General features: G+C 42.3%; 1 protein-coding gene across 3 annotated transcripts in view; it reads left to right on the top strand.

Moving 5' to 3' along the window:
* The window catches only part of GALNT13 (polypeptide N-acetylgalactosaminyltransferase 13), a 153,031-nt gene extending 132,220 nt beyond the window's left edge, over positions 1-20,811 (top strand). For all 3 annotated transcript variants that reach the window (XM_030488320.1, XM_030488318.1, XM_030488319.1), the window contains exons 12-13: positions 4,962-5,096; positions 16,303-20,811. In XM_030488320.1, the coding sequence (XP_030344180.1) occupies positions 4,962-5,096; positions 16,303-16,443 (276 nt within the window). In that variant the 3' untranslated portion in view covers positions 16,444-20,811. The remainder of the gene's footprint in view (positions 1-4,961; positions 5,097-16,302) is intronic.
* The last annotated feature ends 591 nt before the right edge of the window (positions 20,812-21,402 follow it).

The following is a 21,402-nucleotide window of genomic DNA, read 5'->3' as shown; positions in this document are numbered from 1 at the left end:
TTACAGTGTTTTTCTCCTTGGGGATGAGCACCAGGATAAGGGAATTCTTGGCAGTGGTGGTTAGAGGTTGAGGCAATGGCAGAACAAGTTTTATACAAACTTCCCAAAATGCTATAGTCAGCTCTGGCTTGGCAGCACCTGTGCTGTTCACTGATGGCTGTGGGATGGGATGAGTTGTGTTCATGGCGTTAATGATTTTGGCATAACCTCTTTTTTAGAAATAAATCTGATCCCTGCTTCCAGCATGGCTGCAGGGAACCCACTGAGTTCTTCAGGGGCTTGGAGCTGGATGTGTCTTACAGGTCACCCGGTAAACTGAAGGCTGACCCTTGATTAGAGTTAATATCCTCCTGGTGGGTTTGTTTGGTTTTAGTTTAAATGCCTTCCTTCAGGGTGTAAATAAGCTGTTAGAGTAGTGAAAACTAGAACCTGTTTATAAATTATCTGAAACTAAAGCAGGGCTGGATAAGTCCAACCTGAAAGGCTTTGGATGAAGGGCTGAATCTCTGGAGAACTCTTACACAGATATTGCTGATCTCTACCCATCCCCGTACATCTCCAGGCTGGAGGCTGCAGGAGCTTTGGCAGAGGTGAGGAAAACGTATCTGCATTTCTTTTCATATGATTAGATTGCACACTGCACAAGTAGGAATGAAAATCAGATATTTTTTTGAATTCTATTCCCAAAGAGCTGTTCTTTGTATCGTGGTGTCTTGGAACTGGGTAGTTTTTCCTGCAAAAAGTTAGTGAGGTTGTTCTCTGATATGGGATAGACTTGCCTGTCAAACACCAATCTTCCAAAAAGTCCTCCTTGATGGAGACACAGAGGCTGCCTGCTGGAGCTGTAATGTGCCTTTCCTGCATGGCTGTTCTGCATTTGTTCTGGGGCCAAAACACTGAAGGTATAGCCATTAGCTAATAAATTTACTGGAAGAAGTTCTTCACTGCAAGGTGAGGCACTGTCACAGGTTGCCTAGAGAACCTGTGGCTGCCCCGTCCCTGGCAGTGTTCAAGGCCAGGTTGGACGGGGCTTTGAGCAACCACGTCTAGTGGAAGGTGTCCCTACCTGTGGCAGTGGAGTGGAACTAGATGAGCTTTAAGGTCCCTTCCAACTCAAATCATTCTGTGATTTTATGATTCTGTGATTCATAAAATAAGTTACAGCCTAGGAAAAAGATACACTAGATTGGTGCTGGTGGGTCTGTAAACTGTAGGGAATATCTTGTGTCTGTGAATGTGCTGCTGATCCCCTGAAGCAGATCCAGATCTCACTCTGCGCTAGTCTTCAGGCTTTGCCACCAGCCGGGTGGTTAAGTAGTGTGTTGCCCAGGCCTCAGGGAGCCAAGCTGTGCTCCCTGCTGCTGCTCACTGGGGAGGTCCATGAACCAGCCCAAAATGTGGGTGCTTATGGCACCAGAAGACTGGACTCCTGCTCAGAAAGCCCTTTCCTGTCTTGCACAGAATGTGTGGTGTGAAATATACTATTTAATTAGCTATAAAATGCAACATGTTCCTCACCCTCTATTTTTAAATGACATCAGTATAATTATATCTATAATTAATGTGGATGGTAACAAAACGGTAGCCTGGTAATTTTACATCATCTTAATTAGCATTAATTTTTCTTTCTTAAGACGGTGTGTTTTTCAAATCCGTGTTCTGTAATTGTCGATTCAGACATCACTTTTTCAAAAGATATAATGGAACAGGGTATTGCAATTATCAAACATGAGAGGAAAAAGAAATATGCAAATGGAAATACATTTCAAAATATAAGTATTTGCGTTCTATAAAACACAGAAGAAAATATCTCTCTGAGGCTGAAAACATGTTTCTGAGGGTAGAAGAAAATGCCTGATGCAAATGTTTAGTGTTAAAACACAAATAAGTTGAAAATTTAAGTTAGAAGTTGCTTCAGAACAAATGGTAATAGATAAATCTCCTAATAATGAGCATAGACAAAGATGAAATAGTTGTACAATATATTCATTGAGTGACTTTTTTGAAGCCAAACTGCTACTTTGAGTGAGAGATGCTTTGTGCTACACTGGTATACCAGTGATTTTCAGATTATTAGATTATTTGGCCATGTTTGTTGTTCCAGATATAGCATGACCAGTTGAATAATTTGTTTCTAAAACCCTCAGATTTCAGTTTAGTCCAGAACATAGACTGCTCTTGTACCTCTTTTGAAGAAACATCACAACTGATCTTGAATTATTTATTTATTTTAACCTATGTACTTACATGAACTTAACCTGATGTGCTAATATCAGCTCATCTGATGATGGATGTGGTTCTGAGCAACCTGATCAAGTTGAAGATGTCCCTACTCATTGCAGGGGGGTTGGACTAGCTGACCTTTGAAGGTTCCTTCCAACCCAAACTACTCCATGATTCGATGTTAATTTGTCTGACCTCTACAAAACAAACCAGTAATCAGCCTGCTAAGTGTAGACTTTTTGTATCAGTGTTTGGGTTTTGCTTACCAGGGACAAGGTGCAACATCTTACTAAAAAAAAAAAAAATAAAAAATTGGCAACCCCACAGATTCAGGGTACAAACTGGAACTTGGGAAGTGTTTGTGTGACAGCGTGTATGAATTGAAAGTTTGAAAAAACTGCCTCTACTGCCATGGATTTAACCTACGCAAGTAGCTGTGAATGCTTTACTTCTTGCTGAGATTTGCCAGAGATGGGCACAGTTAGAGCTGCTTTTCAAAATTACCCCCATGTCTCTTCCTTGGTCAGCCCTCTGCCTACATTCCCTTCTCTAAATACTTCCAGAATGTAACTGGGTGAGCTAGTGCATATACAAAGTTTCCAGCACCTTGGTTGAGGTTATATAGGTTTTTAAAGGCTTTAGGACTTGCTTTTGAGTACAGAAAAGTGAGGAAGGGAAGCAGAAAATGTCCATGTGAAGACAAGGGGGCATTTTTGAGGTGGCATGGTCTCATTTCACTCCCTTCCAAAAGGTTGGCATGCTTTGGAGTGTGATGGCTACAGAGCACTGGCAGGTTGGTATTTCAAAATCTCTCTTTCCACTGGAGAAAAGCCCAAGTATTGGCCCGTGGCCAAGGGTTTTTTAAGGCAAAGCAACACTTTGAGACCCTCAGATTTGATCTCAGTGATTTAGCATGGGCTGAATAAATGCAAAAGGCATCTAGTGCTTTGCTGACCTTTGGATCCCAGATTTTCATCCAGGCAAGTGGCTGGTGAGTGTTGAATAAGAAATTTGGAAAATGGAAAGACGGCTGATCCTGGCAGCTCTTGCCCTTCCTCATGGCTTTGATTTGAATCTCCCTGCTCCACTGCCACCTTTGCATGCTATTTTCAAATTCTATGGGAGGTTTATCTGAACCTCCAACTTCCAAACCCTTGCCTTTATTCCCTTGACTGCTTTGCACAGCATATAGATTTAAAAGTAACATAGGGAGAATTTCGTTTACTAGCACACCATTGCCAAGCATCGTGTTTCCAAGTGATGAGGTATCTCCCACCCTCTTCTTAATTCACTGAAAAAGTTTCCATTTGCTGCTTGATTAAAGTCTTATTCCTTGAGTACAATTTAATGTTTCACTGGAAATCTTGATGGATAGACATCCCCTGAGGCACTGTGTTATTTGTGGTTCAGATCTTGGTCCCAGCTCTTTATACTATAGTCCTTTTACAAGAGGAATAGGTTGTATAGGAACTCTGAAAGCACCAAGTACGATGTGTGTATGTCCACATGCTGTAGTTGTCTGTGCTTTTATTATATGTCTGTGTTAATTTAAGCATTGCCACCTGAGTATTTTGTATCTTTTTGACAGCAAAAGACAGTTTCTCTGTTGCAGGTGTAGATACAGATTTTTTACTCATCGAAACCTGAATAGGACATCATAATTCTGTCATTTGCCATGGTCTTGACATTGTTTTATTAGCTGCAGCCTTTCTCCTATGTACATTTCCATCCCGGTGGTACTGCAGCCCCGTGGCGCCAACAGCAGAACAGATGCTCTTTGTAGTGGAATGGTGGGTGCTGGTGGCTCTGCTCTCTGGTCTCTTCCTGCTAAGGAGAGAGGACCAGAAAATGAAAATTCACTTGCTAAGAAAAGGAAAGCACAAAGCAATACAGACTGAAGGCTGTTTCCTAAGGTCATTCAGGAGCTTTTGTGCTCGGGCCAGCAACATTATGAAGGTTGTGAACAGTGGTTTAGGAGCAGGGAAATGCTTCCTTTGTGTAATTTTGTGTAAATACTCACAGTTTTCTACCAGCTCCCTTCCTTTCCTCCCCCTTTCCCCTGTGGTTTCTACATTTTCATCCCTCTCTAGACAGCATACCTTGCTCCTTGTGTGGTTGGTGAGGAGCACGCAGGAGAGTTGGCTGGAGACCCCATAGTGGCTTAGACTTACCACGGAAGTTCAGTCAATATTCTTTAGCACTTCTCCAGATTCCAAACCAACCCACAAAGTGTCGATCTGTTTGAGCATGCTTCCCCATCAACCGGATGGATCCCTGCTGTAGGGCCTTGGTGGTGCTGCCCCAAGAGCTCAGCCAGAACTGCATCTGTATGGATCTTTAACCTCCTCGGTTAAGGTTGATACTAGGAGGAAGACTTACTTTAGAAAGATTGGAATCTTCCAATGATGGGCTTGGTTTATCCACTGTATTAAACTGTGAAATTTGTCCTGAAGATGCTGATCACAACTACATACTTCTGTAGTATTGCCAGGAGGTAAAACTGAGTGTATGCTGGGATGATTCCTGGGCTTGGTCCCATAAAATTGTTTTTCCTCAACACAATATTCCTTCTCTTATGTACAACAGATATTCACTAGCGGAAGAACTTGCATGAAACTTGTGAAATCCAAGGCACCGCTTCAGTGTTTGGAGAAGAAAGTAGTTCTGCTCCACTGGAGTGATCAGCAGTTGTTAGGACTTTTGCTGACTCTGTCACTGCAATGGTTTTCTGTTTCCAGGTCTTTTCCTACACTGCTGACAAAGAGATCCGCACGGACGACTTGTGCCTGGACGTCTCAAGGCTGAATGGCCCCGTTGTCATGCTAAAGTGCCACCACATGAGGGGGAACCAGCTCTGGGAGTACGATGCTGAGGTACCGTGGCTTCAGTTGTCGCACCTGCACTCACCAGGGTAGAGCTGGGAATTTATTCTTAGGAGAGCATGGCTGTATCCTGAGGAGCCTGGGAGTGACGTGGTGCACCAGTGCGATGGGGTGTCCTGCCATAGCACAGGCTCCGGGATGCAAAGTAATTCAGCTGACCACTGGGTTTTAAATAGTGTTTCCTCAAAATTTCATTTTTTGAGGGGTGAAAAAGTCAATTATTGTTTAAAAAAGCTAATTTCTAGTAGCTAGCATTGTCTTGCATTCTTGCAAACTTGAAGTATTTTGCATTTTTCATATAAGTGATGTAGAAAACAAGATTTCTTTTTTTAGTTAAAGTTTTCCCAGTTTCTTTTTTCTGGCTCGTCAAGATTATTTGCTATGCATTGTGTTTAATCATTTTCTGAACACCAGTCACCTCATTAGGTTATCACTACCATGGGATGGGAGGTGGCTTCTTCTTGGTTTTGAGAGGGAGTGCAGTTTCAAGAAATTCGGTGCCTTACAAGAGGTGGCTTGCAAAATGAATACAAAATATGTGTAAATATCTCATTATTTTATGGCCAAATAATTATTCTTTTTAAATGGGATAGGAAAGAGCAGGTGAAAACTAACACATTTAATTTAAGCTTTTGCCTTGTGATATGAATGTACAGTTCTGCATGGTGGAATTCACACAAAAGTATTAGTGTTTTCTTCAAGGTAGGATCTTTCTAATATGGTAAGAAAAAAACATGCAAATACTGCATAATATTGAACTGCCAAGTAGAAAAACAACGATACTTACCATTGAGAGGCAATTTATTTGTTAGCTTTTGTTACCTTCTTGAGTTTAAACAAATTTTCTCTTTCATAAAGAAGATTATTTTTCTTCTTAACAAAATGCATGCATATTTTGATGATTTTTGGTGGTTTTGAGTATGTTCATGCCTGCTATCAACACCTGAGATTTAAGATCTTATACCCTCCTGTGTTTTATTCCTGCAAGCAGATGATAATTGATATTTTTATCAGTTTTACATTGTTTTAAATAGAAGCTAAGGAGTGTATCAGTGACTGGTGGCTGAGGACGCGGGGTTGGTGTTGGATATTGCCAGTCCATCTCTGTAGGAAGTTAAACATCACCAGACACAATGGACACAGCATACTAGGCCTGCATGGGGAGCCACTGTCTCCTTGCTCATAGCTGCCCCAAGCAAACCCAAGCAGCTCTTGGCTGGGGCCTGGGGTGGATTCTTAGTTATGGCTGGAAAGGCCATATGTGTATGGGGGGCTCACTGGGCTCACTGGGGGGCTCACTGGGTCTGACACCCGTCAATGCAGCATGTGCTTTCACTCCTGTTTGCAACACAGCAATAGCATCATCTGCCCACTGGCAGGCATGGTTTGCTGTTTTAAAGTGTAACACCTTAATATAGGTATATAAGGTCTTAATATCAGGTATAAAAACTTAATATCAAATTTTCAGATTCATAAATTGGCATATCTCAAGTTTATTTCCTATGAGGACAGGCTGAGAGAGATGGGGTTGTTGAGCCTCGAGAAGCAAAGGCTCTGGGGAGACCTTAGAGCAGCCTTTCAGTACCTAAAGAGGCCAACAAGAAAGCTGGAGAGGGGCTTTTTATAAGAGCTGGTAAGGAGAGGACAAGGGGGAATGGCTTTAAAATGACAGAGGGGAGACTGAAATTAGATATTAGGAAGAAGTTCTTCCCTATGAGAGTGATGAGGCACTGGCACAGGTTGCCCAGAGAAGCTGTGGCTTCCCATCCTTGGAAGTGTTCAAGGCCAGGCTGAACGGAGCTTTGAGCAACCTGGTCTAGTGGAAGGTGTCCCTGCCTATGGCAGGGGGTTGGAACTGGATGATTTTTATGGTCCTTTCCAACCCAAACCATTCTATGATTCTTTGATCTCAGCAATACCTTGAAGGGTTGATTTTTGACTATTGGATAAATAGTAATTTAAAAAATATTTTTAATATTATTTTCATATGCTTCAACAGCCTAGTCCTGGCTAAGCACAAATAGCGGAGCAAGCCAGCCTGTATTCCAGCTCTCAGCTATAATTTGTGCAATGGGCGATGTCTTCGCTCCCAGGGCCAGGAACTGCTCAATAGCTCTGCAGCTCATGGCAGGAACTGCCATGAGGCCCAGGCCAACGGTCCATATAAAATGGTCTTTCTCTACCAGAAACAGAGAGAACAATCCTTACTGATTTACAAAAAAAAAAAAAAAAAAAAAAAAAAAAAAAATATATATATATACACACACACACATATACTGCCAGTAGCTTTCCTTTCAATATTTTGGGCACAAGCTACTGAAAACACACTTCCCCATTGAGCAGAGTTTTAACAGTGGCTGCCCCATGGTCTGTGCTTATGTGGCTCTACTACTGTCCGCTTAGAAATGCCAGATTAGCACTGGTGTTTTCCATGGCTGCAATGGGAGAAAAATACTGCAAAGCTCAAAAAATACTGGTGAACTAAAAGACATGAAGTCTAAAAAGTATTTCCAATGTCTTCATAGAAACAACTGTTTTCACCTTTCTGCATGGAAAACTAAATTTCTTTCAACCATATAGGCTGTTCTTTAATTTTAACGTTGGAAACATGCTGGTTTTTTCTCTTAAGCTTAGCATAAGAGATCCACAATGGAAAACTTCTAAGGAGCTGTGTAAACCCAGAATCGACCATTAGATGGAGCTCATAAAAAAGAAATACACCATTTTTTATATAAGGGATCTCCAAGACAACGGCTTTGCTGTTTGTTCCGTGAACATTTCTGTTTATTGACAGGAATATTTTTGTTACCAGTTTTAGCCTGTGGACATTCAGACTTCAGCTTGCAAACTTCCTTTTGATAACAGTATTGGTATTTATGGTCTGGGACCCCCAAAACAAGAAGGACATGAAGCTGCTGGAGCAAGTCCAGAGAACGGCCATGAAGATGCTCCACAGGCTGGAGCACCTCTCCTATGGAGACAGGCTGATAAACTACATCGCACAAAAGCAAATGTTACAGTTCCCAAATGGTTGCTCTCACCTTGAAGAAAGCAAACATTTAAGTTGCTATTTGCAAGGATTAGTGTCATGTCATGTAACTAGATGAACAGTCAGAGCGCTAAATTATTCTTGTATCTTTTAAAAAAAAAAAAAAACCCCAAACCCTTAAAAATTAGTTTTATGAACTTTCTTCTTAGTGGTAGAGAACTCAGCAGTACCCAGCCTGAGAGACAGGTACACCTATAAAATCCTAATTTGCTGATTGAGAGGGTTGGTGTAAGAAGTAAAGCTGTTCAATGAACTTTTTGTGAATAACCTGTTGCTTGCTTGCTTGTTTATTTAATTTGCAATATAGAGAATATTTTACATCAAGCTTAAAAAGCAAGTTGAATTATTATCTTTTTGTTTGCAAAGCCCTCAGTTACAGATTCAAATAAAGCATTCCCTTTTAATATCTTCATAAAATGGAACTCCATGCTGAAACGAAATCATTTGTAATCAGAAAGTGGGGGGTTTTGCCGTTCAAACAGACTTTTCCGTATTTCTGTTTTTCAGTTTGACAAAAACATGGCACGCACTGGCTGCAGCTCTGGGGCTGCCGGGTCTGATCCACAGGTCGTGCAGGGTTGCCTAAACCTTCTATTCCGTTCATTTTTCCTGCAAGGCAATTTTCACTGAGCGGCATCTTTTTCTTAACCCAATGTGATAAATTATTTTTGATACCTGGTCTAGTGGAAGGTTGGAACTAGGTGAGCTTTAACATCCCTTCCAACCCAAACCATTCCATGATTTTATGATACTCATATCTATATAGTCTAAAAAGAAGCCTTTATATGCACAAAATATTAATAGTATAGTCTGGATTTAAGGGAACACTAAATAAAGAAACCTGCTGTCACCAGACGAAACAATAGCACTGAATTTCAGCCTGCAGATCCTCCCAGTGAGCTGTTTCCAGGAAGGGTAGCCAAGTCTGTGCAGCAGTCTCCATTTCTAATGCAAAATGGCTTTTAACACTTGAGGCAGAAGTAGTTTACAGCATTTTTAAACCTCTCTTCTACTGAATGTTTCAACATCTTGGCAGGAATTTATTTTTTTCTTCTCTCTCTTTCCCTTTATTTTTTTTTTTTTTTTTTTTTTAATCCATTGCCTTCCATTATTGAATTTTGATGCTTTTCTTTCCTACTTCTTGAAAAACACAGCAGTAAGATTCCTGGCCCTTTCTCAAGCTGCCCATTACCTTGCAAGGGCAGCTCTATAAATCAGTTGTGTCAAGGCGATGTGCCAAGTTAGAAGTTTCCCAGCTTTCAAAGGCTTCCTATCAGCATGTGTTTTATAGCATATTTATAATGCATTAAAGCTGTTTGCTTTGGAATGGGGGTGGGAAATGAGGTGGCGGGTCAGCAGAAAAAGATCTGAGAGTGAGGATGGGCTGGAGCCAGAGTTTCTCCCTCAGCATCTGATGTTGCTTGTCTAATGAAACATATTTTTCCAATTTTGCTACGTAGCTGTTTGCTTGGTTTGCCCCTGTGCTGGGGCACTGGTCTTGCTGGAGATACTTGTGCAGGAGTGACAGAGAGCTGCCAGATAGATTCATCAGGTCCAGGTTTGTGCCGATGTACCTGGTGAGTCCTCTTGCGTCTCCCTGTGGCATCCTGGCAAATTCAGTATGTAAAGTGTGCTGAAATCTTATGACATTTAACACACATGAATGAACTCGGGGGGGGAAATAATGCTGTAAATATGTCACATCTGGTAGAAAATACTTTCATTTCCTCATGCATGAATGATGATGTCGGGATTTGATCTTGCACAATTACTGTTATTTATCACTCAATACAGTATTTGTCCATACAGAGATGTTGAATTTACATGCACGCAGAGCTGAGGTCTTCACAAAAAAAAGTTTCTTGAGTCTGTTTGACTCCAATTTCCCTTTTCATTTCTTTTTTTTTTTTTTTTTTTGCCCCCTTCCACCAGTATGTTGGTAAATGGGAATACAGCTTTGAGGTAAGTTTAGTAACAACTGCAACCCCTGCACCAAACCCTAGAATAGCGCATCTCTCGCTTGCTCCTCTAGCAGTGCTGTATTAAGTGATGTGACCTAGTACCTTTGCATAGATATTGCTACTACATGCCAAACCTCATTTATTCAGGTAGTCAGTACACGGTGTCAGGCTGCCGATATTTTCTAGGGAGTATATGTGTCAGACTGATAACTCAGAGGTATCATGTTAGAAAAGTGATTTGATGAAAGGAGGATGCTGATGTTGGCGTGCACAGGAGGATGCTGGCATATAGGGATAGGACAATGGGGACGGGCTTCAAACTGAGAGAATGTAGGTTTAGATTAGATATTAGGAAGAAGTTCTTCCCTGTGAGAGTGGTGAGGCGCTGGCGCAGGTTGCCCAGAGAAGCTATGGCTGCCCCATCCTTGGAAGTGTTTAAGGCCAGGCGGGATGGGGCTTTGAGCAACCTGGACTAGTGGAAGGTGTCCCTGCCTGTGGCAGGAGGTTGGAATGGGTTGAGCTTTAAGGTCCCTTCCAACCTAAGCCATGCTCTGATTCTGTGAATAGAGAAAAGTAGGGAACATCAATTTATGGTGTAAAGATTGATGGCTGAGAAGCACATGAGCACATGGACACAATGTCTGGAAGCAGCTGGCTTGTTTCTTGTGCATTTTTTGTTCACAAATGATGTAAATACACGTTGCATCATCAATGTCACATCTGCTGGTCTGCATCCATCAGACGATTTCAGGCTTTGTGACTGTTTATCTTCTTAAAGTTATGGGACCAGCTGGAGTTGGTGTAGTCAAACTAACTTCTACCAGAAGAGATTATAGCTAATAGTTTGAATATTCCTACAATTTGCAGTCTTATTACTAACTTCTACCATAGGAGATTTTGGCCAATAATTCAACTAGTCCTATAAACTGCAGTCTTTTTACTATGTAATTGAAAGGTCTTAGTGCTTAAAAAATCAGTAAGGCAAACATTGCAGGGATTTTTTTATTTTTTTTTTTTTTAATTACCTTCTTAGAAAGTAGTGTTTAAAATGAGTGAAGGGGACAAACGATCTCATTCTTTCAATACTATAGATTTTTTCAAGTCAGTGCAGCCTTGCTGATGTACACAAGTTAAACTTGCTGTACCTTGTACCAGAAAGGAGAGTCTGGTCACATTATCAAAATAATGCATATACTTTTTATGCCCATGTGAAAAATCTACTAAATTTAGGGATTTACCATAATATAAATGTGCAATATAGGGAGATTGTGACATTTTGAAGTCATTTATTTATGTACTTCTGTATTCCCTTAAAAGAATAGTAGCCAGAAGTGAAGATGAAGCAATAATACACAATGAAACAAAACCAAGCAGTGATGTTTGCGCTGGTTACTCAAAGTGACATTATAAGGACATTCATTCTCAGTATTTATAGTGGCTTCTTTATACATACATTACTTTTTCCCTTACCAAGCCAAAACCGCAGAGCAAGAGAGGGTGAGGGGATAGCAGCCAGGGCTGGGATGCAGGAGGAACATCCCCAGGCAGCGCCAGCCCTGGGCACCTGCCATAATCTGGCTGTCGCAGCCTAAGGCAAGACTTAAGGAAATAAAAGCTCCCCTCTAACTCAGTCTACCTGACTGGTAAAAGAAGAGCAGAAATTGTGGTTGACAAAAAAATTTTCTTATTTCCCTTTATGTAAATGTTTAATTGATTATATTTTTAATTTCATAATGCTTGAGTAGGCTTCAGGATGGTTAGCACTGGTTATTACTGCAGTAGAAACTTCATCTCTGCCCAAATCTTGCTGTGCCATGGGACATCATGATTGCAGCAAGGCAGCAAGTAGAGGGGGGAGGATTCAGAGGCATACTCGGTCTAAATTGCAAAATGTAAAGTGAACAGGTCTCAAGTGGACCGGTCCCTCAAAGCAGAGCAGTGAGAACATTTTTTTGTGAAACTAAAGCTTAGTTATATATACATTATATATATATATTTTATATATATATATAATATGACCCTTTATGTGTGTGTTATGGCTGTGTAAGCTAGCACAATTTCCGTACGATTTGGCACTGGTGTGCTCACAGGCGCAATTATCCATTAGTAATTCCTGACAGAGTGCTCTTAGCTTTATCTGGTTCACTGCTGTGGATGTCTAATCAAACAGTCTGTTACTTTTTCCTTTGTTTGTCATTGTCTTTGCTTGTTTTGTTTACTTCTGCCATTTTTCTGTCATGCAGACCCATACATTTCTTCATATAATCACCCAGTCATGCCTGACAGTAAGCAGGATAGAGGATGGCACCTATGGTCCCACAGTGGAGGCTTGCGATGGCAGCCCCTTACAAACATGGATTCTAAGAAACTACACAAGGCTGGAAGTCTTTAGAAAAATTTTTTACAGCCCCACTGACTATTTCCTTTAAGAAACAGTTGGAGGTTGGTATTAAAAAGCAAATAGAGCATGTGATGATTTAAGCTATTCCCAGAAAATTGCTTCTCTATTCTCTGGCTATTAAACTCAGCTGAATTTCTTTCTTGTTTTCACAGATGATTATATAGATATATGATAGTATATATGGTTAATGTTATTAGTTATTATTAATTTTAACTAATTTTAGATTAATTCAACTACCTTGATCTGTTGATGTAAATGTGATTGTTACTGTTGGCAACAGCTGAAGGTTTGGTTCCTATTCTAAGACATAGAAATGATGCCAATTGTGTAATATTTTTCAGAAATCTTCATCTTGAAAATTCCCAATTTTAAGTAATTCAGTCCTAGAGATGTTAGTCACAGATAATTTTAAAAGATCAACAGATAATTTTAAAATATTAGTCACTGAAGGAATCAAAATATTGTGCCAACTACTGTTCTTTCCTAGACAGTTGGTAGTTGTCTAGTTCCTAGACAGCTGAGTAATACAGGGGATGGTGATGGGGCAGCAAGTTTGCAGGGATACAGGCTGGTCTTGCTCTCATTTGTCATCTGCTCCCCAGTCAAACAATGTCACCTTCCTGTCTGAGAGCATCCCGCTGAAATCAGCTGGAAGCCTCTCTTGTTAGTGGCAGACCCCTAACAACTGTAGCCAGCAGGATCTCAGCAGGTGATGCAGTTTCATCTCCATTGTTTGCCATAACGTGTTCAGAGTCCTCACTTATCAAAGCTATTATTTGCATGCATTTGGTAAGCAGGAAAACACAGAGCATCTGCACAGCTGTACAGGCAGCTCTGCACCCATGCGTGTGTTCTCACGTTTGGGTAAAATAAACATTTTAGGCTGGCTTGTATGAGTTTCACATTGCCTAGTAATTAATTGTTTTCCAAGCAAATGAGACCTTTTTTGTAATAGCATAAATAATGATAGAACACAGAAAGAAAAAATTTATGAGATGGGTTGAAAATCCCAATGATATGGTAATCTAGCATGAAATTATTCACTGAATAAAAGGGAACAGCTGATGGAGGCAACAGCAGCATTTTTAGGCTTGTTTGCATTTCTGGTTATAGTAGAAAATGATAGCAGCTTAATTGCACTTAAAACAATATAAGTGAAGAATCAGTGATGCTTTGAGCAGTGCTATTTAGTAAACAAGCTACTTCTGTTAGCACTACTAATTCTTTCCTCTTGTAATTAGAGGAAAAAATGCCTTATATTCATCACTGAATGCATACCAAATGGCCCCTCGGTGATTTGTTATAATATCTGCAGGCTTTTCTTTGAGAATTGTGTAATAGTTTGTTTTAAATTGAGGCAAATCTCTAGGGACAAGCTATTGAAAGAATATTTATAATACAAATTTGGAGTGTTAATATGTGGCATGACAATCCAGTATAAACTAAAATTATACAGTGCAATAGCACAGGTATATGTCTGGATAACAAAACGACATCAGCAGTGTTAGCATTTCCCAGCAGTTAAATTGAAACACCAGACAATAGTCTTTTTTTTTTTTTTCCCATACAAAGATACACGAGTATTGTGTGGTGCATCAGAGACACCAGTTGTTAAAATAACTTATTTCCATAACTTCAGTTACAGTAGCATTGTATATATTATATATAAATAATATATAACACAATGCTGCTGCAATACTGCTGCTGCTCCAAGACTTTGGGTCAGGCTCTGCTGTTGTGGTTTTGATTCATCCTTTCTCTCTCCTCTAGAAGGCTGCAGACTTTTACCACCCATACTTGTTCCCCTGGTTGTTCCTTTACATGGTGTTTGACATAAAATTGGGTTCTGCTCCAGTGGAGGGTCTGCAAACACAATTTCAGTCATGAAATCGCCAGTGCCCTTGATTTTTCTGGTTGTGACAGGGTTATAATCCCTGTAGAGCTGCTGTGCAACAGCTCAGATCTTGCTTGACCACTTTACCTGGAGCATTAAGCTACCTGAGTAGGTTGCTTAACTCAGGGGACCTGTTGGAGTGAGTCCAGAGGAGGCTAAAAAGAAGCTCCAAGGGTTGGAGCACCTCTCCTATGGAGACAGGCTGAGAGGTCAGAGGTTGTTCAGCCTGGAGAAGAAGGTGGCTCTGGGGACACCTTAGAGCAGCTCCCAGTGCCTAAAGGGGCCAACAAGAAAGCTGGAGAGGGGCTTTTTACAGGGGCCTGTACGGATGGGACAAGGGGGAATAGCTTTAACCTGACAGAGGGGAGATTTAGATTAGATGTTAGGAAGTTCTTCCCTGTGAGGGTGGTGAGGCTCTGGCACAGGTTGCCCAGAGAAGCTGTGGCTGCCTCATCCCTGGCAGTGTTCAAGGCCAGGTTGGATGGGGCTTTGAGCAACCTGGTCTAGTGGAAGGTGTCCCTGGTCTTTAAGGTCCTTCCAAGCCAAACCAGTCTGTGATTCTGTGAACAGAGTCCATATAATCCCATGGGGCAGTGCAGCTCATGCAGGACCTGTCCTGCCCTAAAACTAAACAAAGGCCAAAATCATGACGTTTTGGGTCAGGTGCAGCAGCAAACACAGATGTTTACTACCAAAATATTAAGTTGATATTGAGTTTGCAAGGCCATGAATGACTGCAAGTGCAGTGCATGGCTATTGCATGCCTTGCAGGGCTCGGCTGGAGCAAATCTCTCTGGGAGCCAGGCTCTGTGCTCTGGCTGGGGAGGGCAGAATGCTGGGCTGGCACATGGGGATACGGCGAGGTGGTCCCCAGCCCTGTGGCATTGATTCAGCTCCATCCTGAGCCGCACGGGAACCACACCTGCCCTGCACCATTGCACTGACCTGGATCCTGTGTGTGTCACCATATGGGCTACACAGCTCCGTCACAGACGTACCACTGCAGACTTCGTGTACACAGGTGCATGAGCAGGTTTGCGTATTATACAGATCTAATTGGGATTTTTTTTCAGGAACTGGAATACCTTTTAGGTAATAGTAAATTGGTAAATGCAACACTTCTTAGCAGAGGCACTTAAGGTGCCTGCTTAATTGCTGTGATTTTGTGTGTAAAATCCCCAGGTCAACCCCAGAGGAGTGACAGTGAGAACACCTGCTGCTCAGCTTCACATGTGCCTGCCTTGTTTTATCTGAGTACACAACTTCATGTTTAACTGCCCTGGATGTCTTCATGGACATGTTCTCGCAGTGCTTTTGAATGGAAGATGATTTATTTCTTCAAAATAAGTTCTGTTTTCTATCATCCCCTTCTGACTCTCCCATCCCTCAGAAGTACAGTGTCATGTGCTAGGGTGTCACAAAGAAGAAAAAATGTATTGGAAACAGAAGAATTTTCACCTGCATGTTGCCATTGTTCATATAATACTTAGTGAATGTATTGACATTAGCAATTATTTCTGAACTAACAGTGCACTGGTCTGAAATGCACAGGTGTTCAGGTTGTTGGAGGCTCAGATCCTTAATCCAAAATACTGTTGCTTTGAAATAATACTTCCTTGCACTTATTTTGTGCTTTTCTGTTGCATTTATTTGTTGCTGGGTTCAACAGAGGTGCTCGCTCTCCGGGTTGCCTGGCTATGCATGAGAAGGTGAGCTGGGCACCCAGTAGCGTGATAGGGGTTTTGTAGAGCTGTACAAGTGATGGCCAGAGATGAGTACTGGTCTCGTGGCTTGTGTAGTGGCTAGAATAAGACTGAAATAAGACCAGAAATTAAATTACTGGTTTTCAGTAGTAACTATCTTGCTGCAGCTCTTACTCTTCTCTGTTGCAGAAGCTCACCCTGAGGCATGTCAACAGCAACCAGTGTCTGGATGAGCCGTCAGAGGAAGACAAGATGGTTCCCACCATGAGGGAGTGCGGTGACAGCCGTTCCCAGCAGTGGCTGCTGCGCAACATGACCCTGGGTGCCTGAAGTCAGCGCAGACCCGCTGCCTCGGCCAGGATCTCTTCTGCTCCTTCTCCTCCTCCCATCCTCCTTGCTGAGGCCAGTGGCGCTGAAGCCCTCTCCAAATCCCAGCTGACAGAGCAAAGTCACGGAGCAGGGTTCGTTGATGTGGCAGGTCTCCACATGCCCCTTCAAAACCTGTGACTGTTCAAAAGAAGCTCATCTGAGCCTATAAATGTCAAAAGGTGTGCTGTTACCAACACAAATCTGCTCAAAAGTGGTTCCAGAGAAACCTCTATGAACCCTATGTCAGAGTGATTCGGATGGAGGGTATTTTCTGTGTGTCACACACCACTATAGAGAACTGACCCAGTATAAAATGCCTTATGACACTAAATGGCATTGGGAACCATTCTGACAGGCATCTCCCAAGCTGGATGTATTGGTTCCGGTCTTTCTTGGCAACACAGGGCAGGTATTTGCTGTTCTCTCATGTTGAAAGGGACTTGGTGAAAGACCACACTGAGCAGCAAAGTTGCCAAGCTCTCAGCTTCATGGTTTGTGGAGGGTAAAAAATGGGATCTAGTGTTTGGAAAAGCAGCAAAACTGAGCAAAGACTGCACTCAGAAATTGAAATTAAATCAGATGAGGCAGCAACAAAAGACACAAACAATGTTAAGAAGGACTGATGCACATGGCTAACTCAGACCAGCACAGATGGAACTGTCCTGCAGTAGGAAGAGAAGTGGCTGAGGCTGACACTTGGGAGCTGCAAGGGGCTTGCAGATGAAGGTTTCAAAACCTGGCCCTCTGAGACTGCTGGAGGCTGAGAGTTGGTCTGAACTTGGTCCGTAGCTGCTACCCTTGAGCATTAGTATATACCCGCATCCTGTCTAAGGCACAGGCAAGAGCCTCATCCATGGATCCCCTACGCACAGAGCATAAAACTGGATTGATTCCCAGTTCTGGCTCCAGATGTTCTTGCTTCGATAGAAATGACAGATGCTTATTTATATTTTTAATAACTTTGTGGCTTAATAGTTTTGTTAGCGTGGTTATTAAAAATGTGCTGATGGCACACAGTCATGCCGGAGGCATCGCAGGACCTGGTGCCGTGCCAGGCCATGTGGGTGTAGGGAAGGATCCCATATGTACGGGTGACATTTCCTATATGTACTGTTGATGTTTCCTTTGGTGCCCCCAGCAGAATGCACTCCCCAAAATGCATCTGCTGCGTGATGGGCTGGGCTGGGTTTTTGGCAGTAGTCTGTAATTTCTCATTGCCTAGAGGGTTCAAGAGACCTAAATCACAGAGCAGCAGCTGTGATGTAACTTCAGCACGGGTAAGTGGTGAAATGGTTTCCCATTATTTCACTCAAAACTCCTCAAAAGCTCTGCTTATGCACTAGGTCATTCAAAATGACAGTATTTTCTATATAATGCTCTGGTTGCTATGGATTAATAGTGTCATATATGTACCTGCTATAAATTTATAGATCATCCATATTTTTCTCAATACACTTTGTTAAATTGGAAAAGTAATGGTTGTGCATGCAGGGGAGCCAGAGTGTCATGGGTTTAGTTGGACTGCAAGCTCATCTCATCCAGCTTCCCTGCTCGAAGTAGGATCAAACGGTTTCAGTTCTCATCTTCAGGTCACCGGAAAAGTATATGATATGGCTTAAAAGCTAGCAAAACAGGAGGCGGCTGTAATTCTCCTTCATAGAAAGAGCATGAGAACATCACAAACAAATTTAACCCCCATCTCCATGCAGAAAAAAAGAAAGTTGTTTCCTTATCTCCTTTCCAAGGGCTTTGCCATGGGCACAGCCACTTGTGCTGGTAGTTCATGTATCCGGCCTCTTGTCCTCTGCATGGCTTTGCAGAAGGAAGCATTGTGGAAGGTCCTGCAGCATCCAGGAGCATTGGGAGAGGGCAGCTGGTGGTGGCTCTGGTGGTACTTAGGAAGTACCCACAGCTTTAGGGGGCAAGGGCTGACAAGTCATAAAATCACAGAATCATAGAATGATTTGGGTTGGACAGGACCTTACAGCTTACCCAGTTCCAACCCGCCTGCCAAGGGGAGCGACACCTTCCTCTAGACCAGGTTGCCCAAAGCCTTGTCCAGCCTGGCCTTGAACACTGCCAGGGATGGGGCAGCCACAGCTTCTCTGGGCAACCTGTGCCAGTGCCTCACCGCCCTCACAGTGATGAGCTTCTTCCTTGTATCTATCTAATCTGAATCTCCCCTCTGACAGTTTTAAGCCATTCTCCCTTGTCCTGTCCTTACCTGCCCTTGTCAAAAGTCCCTCTGCAGCTTTCTTGTCAGCCCCTTTTAGGTACTGGAAGCTACTCTAAGGTCTCTCTGGAGTCTTTCTTCTCCAGGCTAAACAAGCCTAACTCTCCTACTCTCCAAGTCTCCTTCACTGCCTGTTCAGATCCCAGGGTTTTCTTGGCATCGTAGCTGGAGGGTGATGACAAAGTGCAATCAGTGTGCAAGTGTGTAGCCTTTAGGCACAGTCTCAAAAATGGATAAAGAAAATAATATTTTTCTTCTTAAAATTATTATAAAGGTTATTCTGAAGTTTATAATCCTTGACCAACATAGGAAGCTTGCAGTGTTTGGGATGGTTGGTGCCTGCACTGCTGTGCCCCTGCCTGGGGAAGAAGTGAAATGCCTTTGTGTTGGATTATGCTTATTTAGGAGCAAGTACACGCATCCCTCATGACCAGAGCAGAAGTATTGCTGTAGGTCCTCAGCACGCTAGCAGGGTGGCCTGCTGCCTAGCAATTGTGGTCAGACCTAGAGGAAAGAACTCAAATAGCTGGTCAACTTCTGTCTCTCCTGGATAAGGAGACAGAAACCCCACGAGTCTCACTGCAGGGGAATTTCACACAAAGCCTCACGTACGGCGAGTGAAGGAGTGTTGGTGGAGGTGCCTTAAATGCTGATAAGGCATTGAAGATGATAAATGATGGGGTTTAGAGAATGAATGTAAGTTACTGTGCTTGGGCTTCTGCCCTTCCTTCTGCCACTGGACTCAGGTGTTGCCTTGGCAGATGATTTGGGCTAAAATAATTTAAAATAGCTTGTTTGGTTGCCTCAGTCAGTGTGTGTCTGAAGTTCAGTACCTACAAATGACCACAGAAAAACATTGTTTGGTCTTTGTCTCCCCATTTACAAAATATCTCAGAAAGGTGTCGAGAGGATTAACTTCAATTTGCAGTGTGTTTAAAATATAAAGAACCTTACCAATGCTGAATATTTATTGTTTTCATTGAAAAAGTGTTGCCGTTTTTTGTGGTTTTAAGACATGATGAAATGGGAGTGAACTGTAATGATGGGTGGCATCAGCAAACTGACTGCTTTGAAGAGTAAGTTGAACCATAAGCGTTGTACAAAACTGCATTCCTTTTTATCTCCCGGCACCTCCTGGCGATCCACAGGGGTGAGGAAACCCAGGAACAGATGCTGAACTGAAATGAGCATTTGGATCAATTGACCTAGGTGGGTTTCTCTACCGATGCATATACACTGGTTGCTGGGAGGATTTTATCTATTTGTTGTGCTCTAATAAGAATAGCGCTGTGAAGAGAAGTTGCAAAGCTCTGTGTTCTGATTTTGTTTTTTAATTTGCAATTGGAGATCTCCTCAGATCCTACACCATAGGCTGCATCTCGGGGGGTGTTGGGCAGAGCCTGACATGGTGATCCTCCAAAGGTCAGAGCTGTTAAACAGGCTGGAACAATTTGGGGAGATAAAAACGAACTGAGCAGCGCCAGCAAATGCCACAGCCCACCCGGGACATTTGTGCTTTTTGGGGGAGCTGATAGCCTGCCTGCACCCCTGTGGCTAACACTACGGGTGAGGCTACATCACATGTAACCTGCTACTAACGACAAGCTCTGATCTGGTCCAGCAGTGTTTTGGATGAACACCAGCAACGTGTTACAATGCTTGTGTGGCTTTCCGTGTCCGTGCCGACTCGTAATCACATCCAGCCAGAACCATTGCTCCGATATTTGGCCACCCCCATTTTATTTTCTTTTTCCTCTGCGAGCACGTATTCAGGACAGCTCGGTAAGAGGCGCCTCACGAAAAGGCCATGGTGCTCTGAGATACTACAGACTTTATCTGAAAAATGTTGGAATTCTGCTTGGCATTTTCCAAAGCAGGACGAGACTGAGGTGCAGTGGTTTGGAGGACATGCTTGCAAAGGCTCCTGAATAAGTGCTGGGAACAGATTTAAATTAAATTTATAAAAGTAGATTGTGGATGAAGAATTACACATTTTAAATGTTGTAACAGTTATCAAATGGTATACTGATACTCTTTGCTGTACATTTAAATATTTATACATTTTTGTAGAATTAAAATATACTGGTTTAGTTTTCTTCTGGTGCATTTGTCTTTTTCTAGATGTACTTATCTTTTATATGGTAAAGCAAGGGATGGGGAGGTGGCTGCACACAGACAGTATCTGGGCCAATGCAGCTACCTGCAGCTGTTCCTCAGCTGGAGCTTAAGGCTCCATTTTCCAGCCATCCCTGAAAAACACTGTCAGGCAGGAAAACTGAGCTCAGCTATGCGTCACAGAGTCCAAGGAGGCATGCTGGGGCCTGCATCTCACACCTGAACCTCTAGTTTTTACCCTGCTGTGTTGGGTATTGCCCAGATGCTGCATGAACCATCTGTGTGTTGGCGAAAATAATAATTCAATTAAGTCGTTTCCTGCATATAAATCCTGCTTCTACCCTCACTGCAGCGGGCACAGAAGGTTGGATGGCCATGTCATGCAAGCACCATGACTGATCTGTGATGCTGCTCATCCCTCAGGTAACAAGGCTGCACGGTACTGGAGCTGTAAGGATACTATAATACTCCCTCTCTGACAAAAATTACAAGAAATATATTAATATAAATATACTACTACATTCATATATATCATAATAAATTTTAGTTTAGTAATATTTTTATATTATTAG

Source organism: Strigops habroptila, chromosome 5 (assembly GCF_004027225.2).
Source record: "Strigops habroptila isolate Jane chromosome 5, bStrHab1.2.pri, whole genome shotgun sequence".
Classification (NCBI taxonomy): Eukaryota; Metazoa; Chordata; class Aves; order Psittaciformes; family Psittacidae; genus Strigops; species Strigops habroptila.
This window is presented reverse-complemented; position numbering and strand designations above follow the sequence as displayed.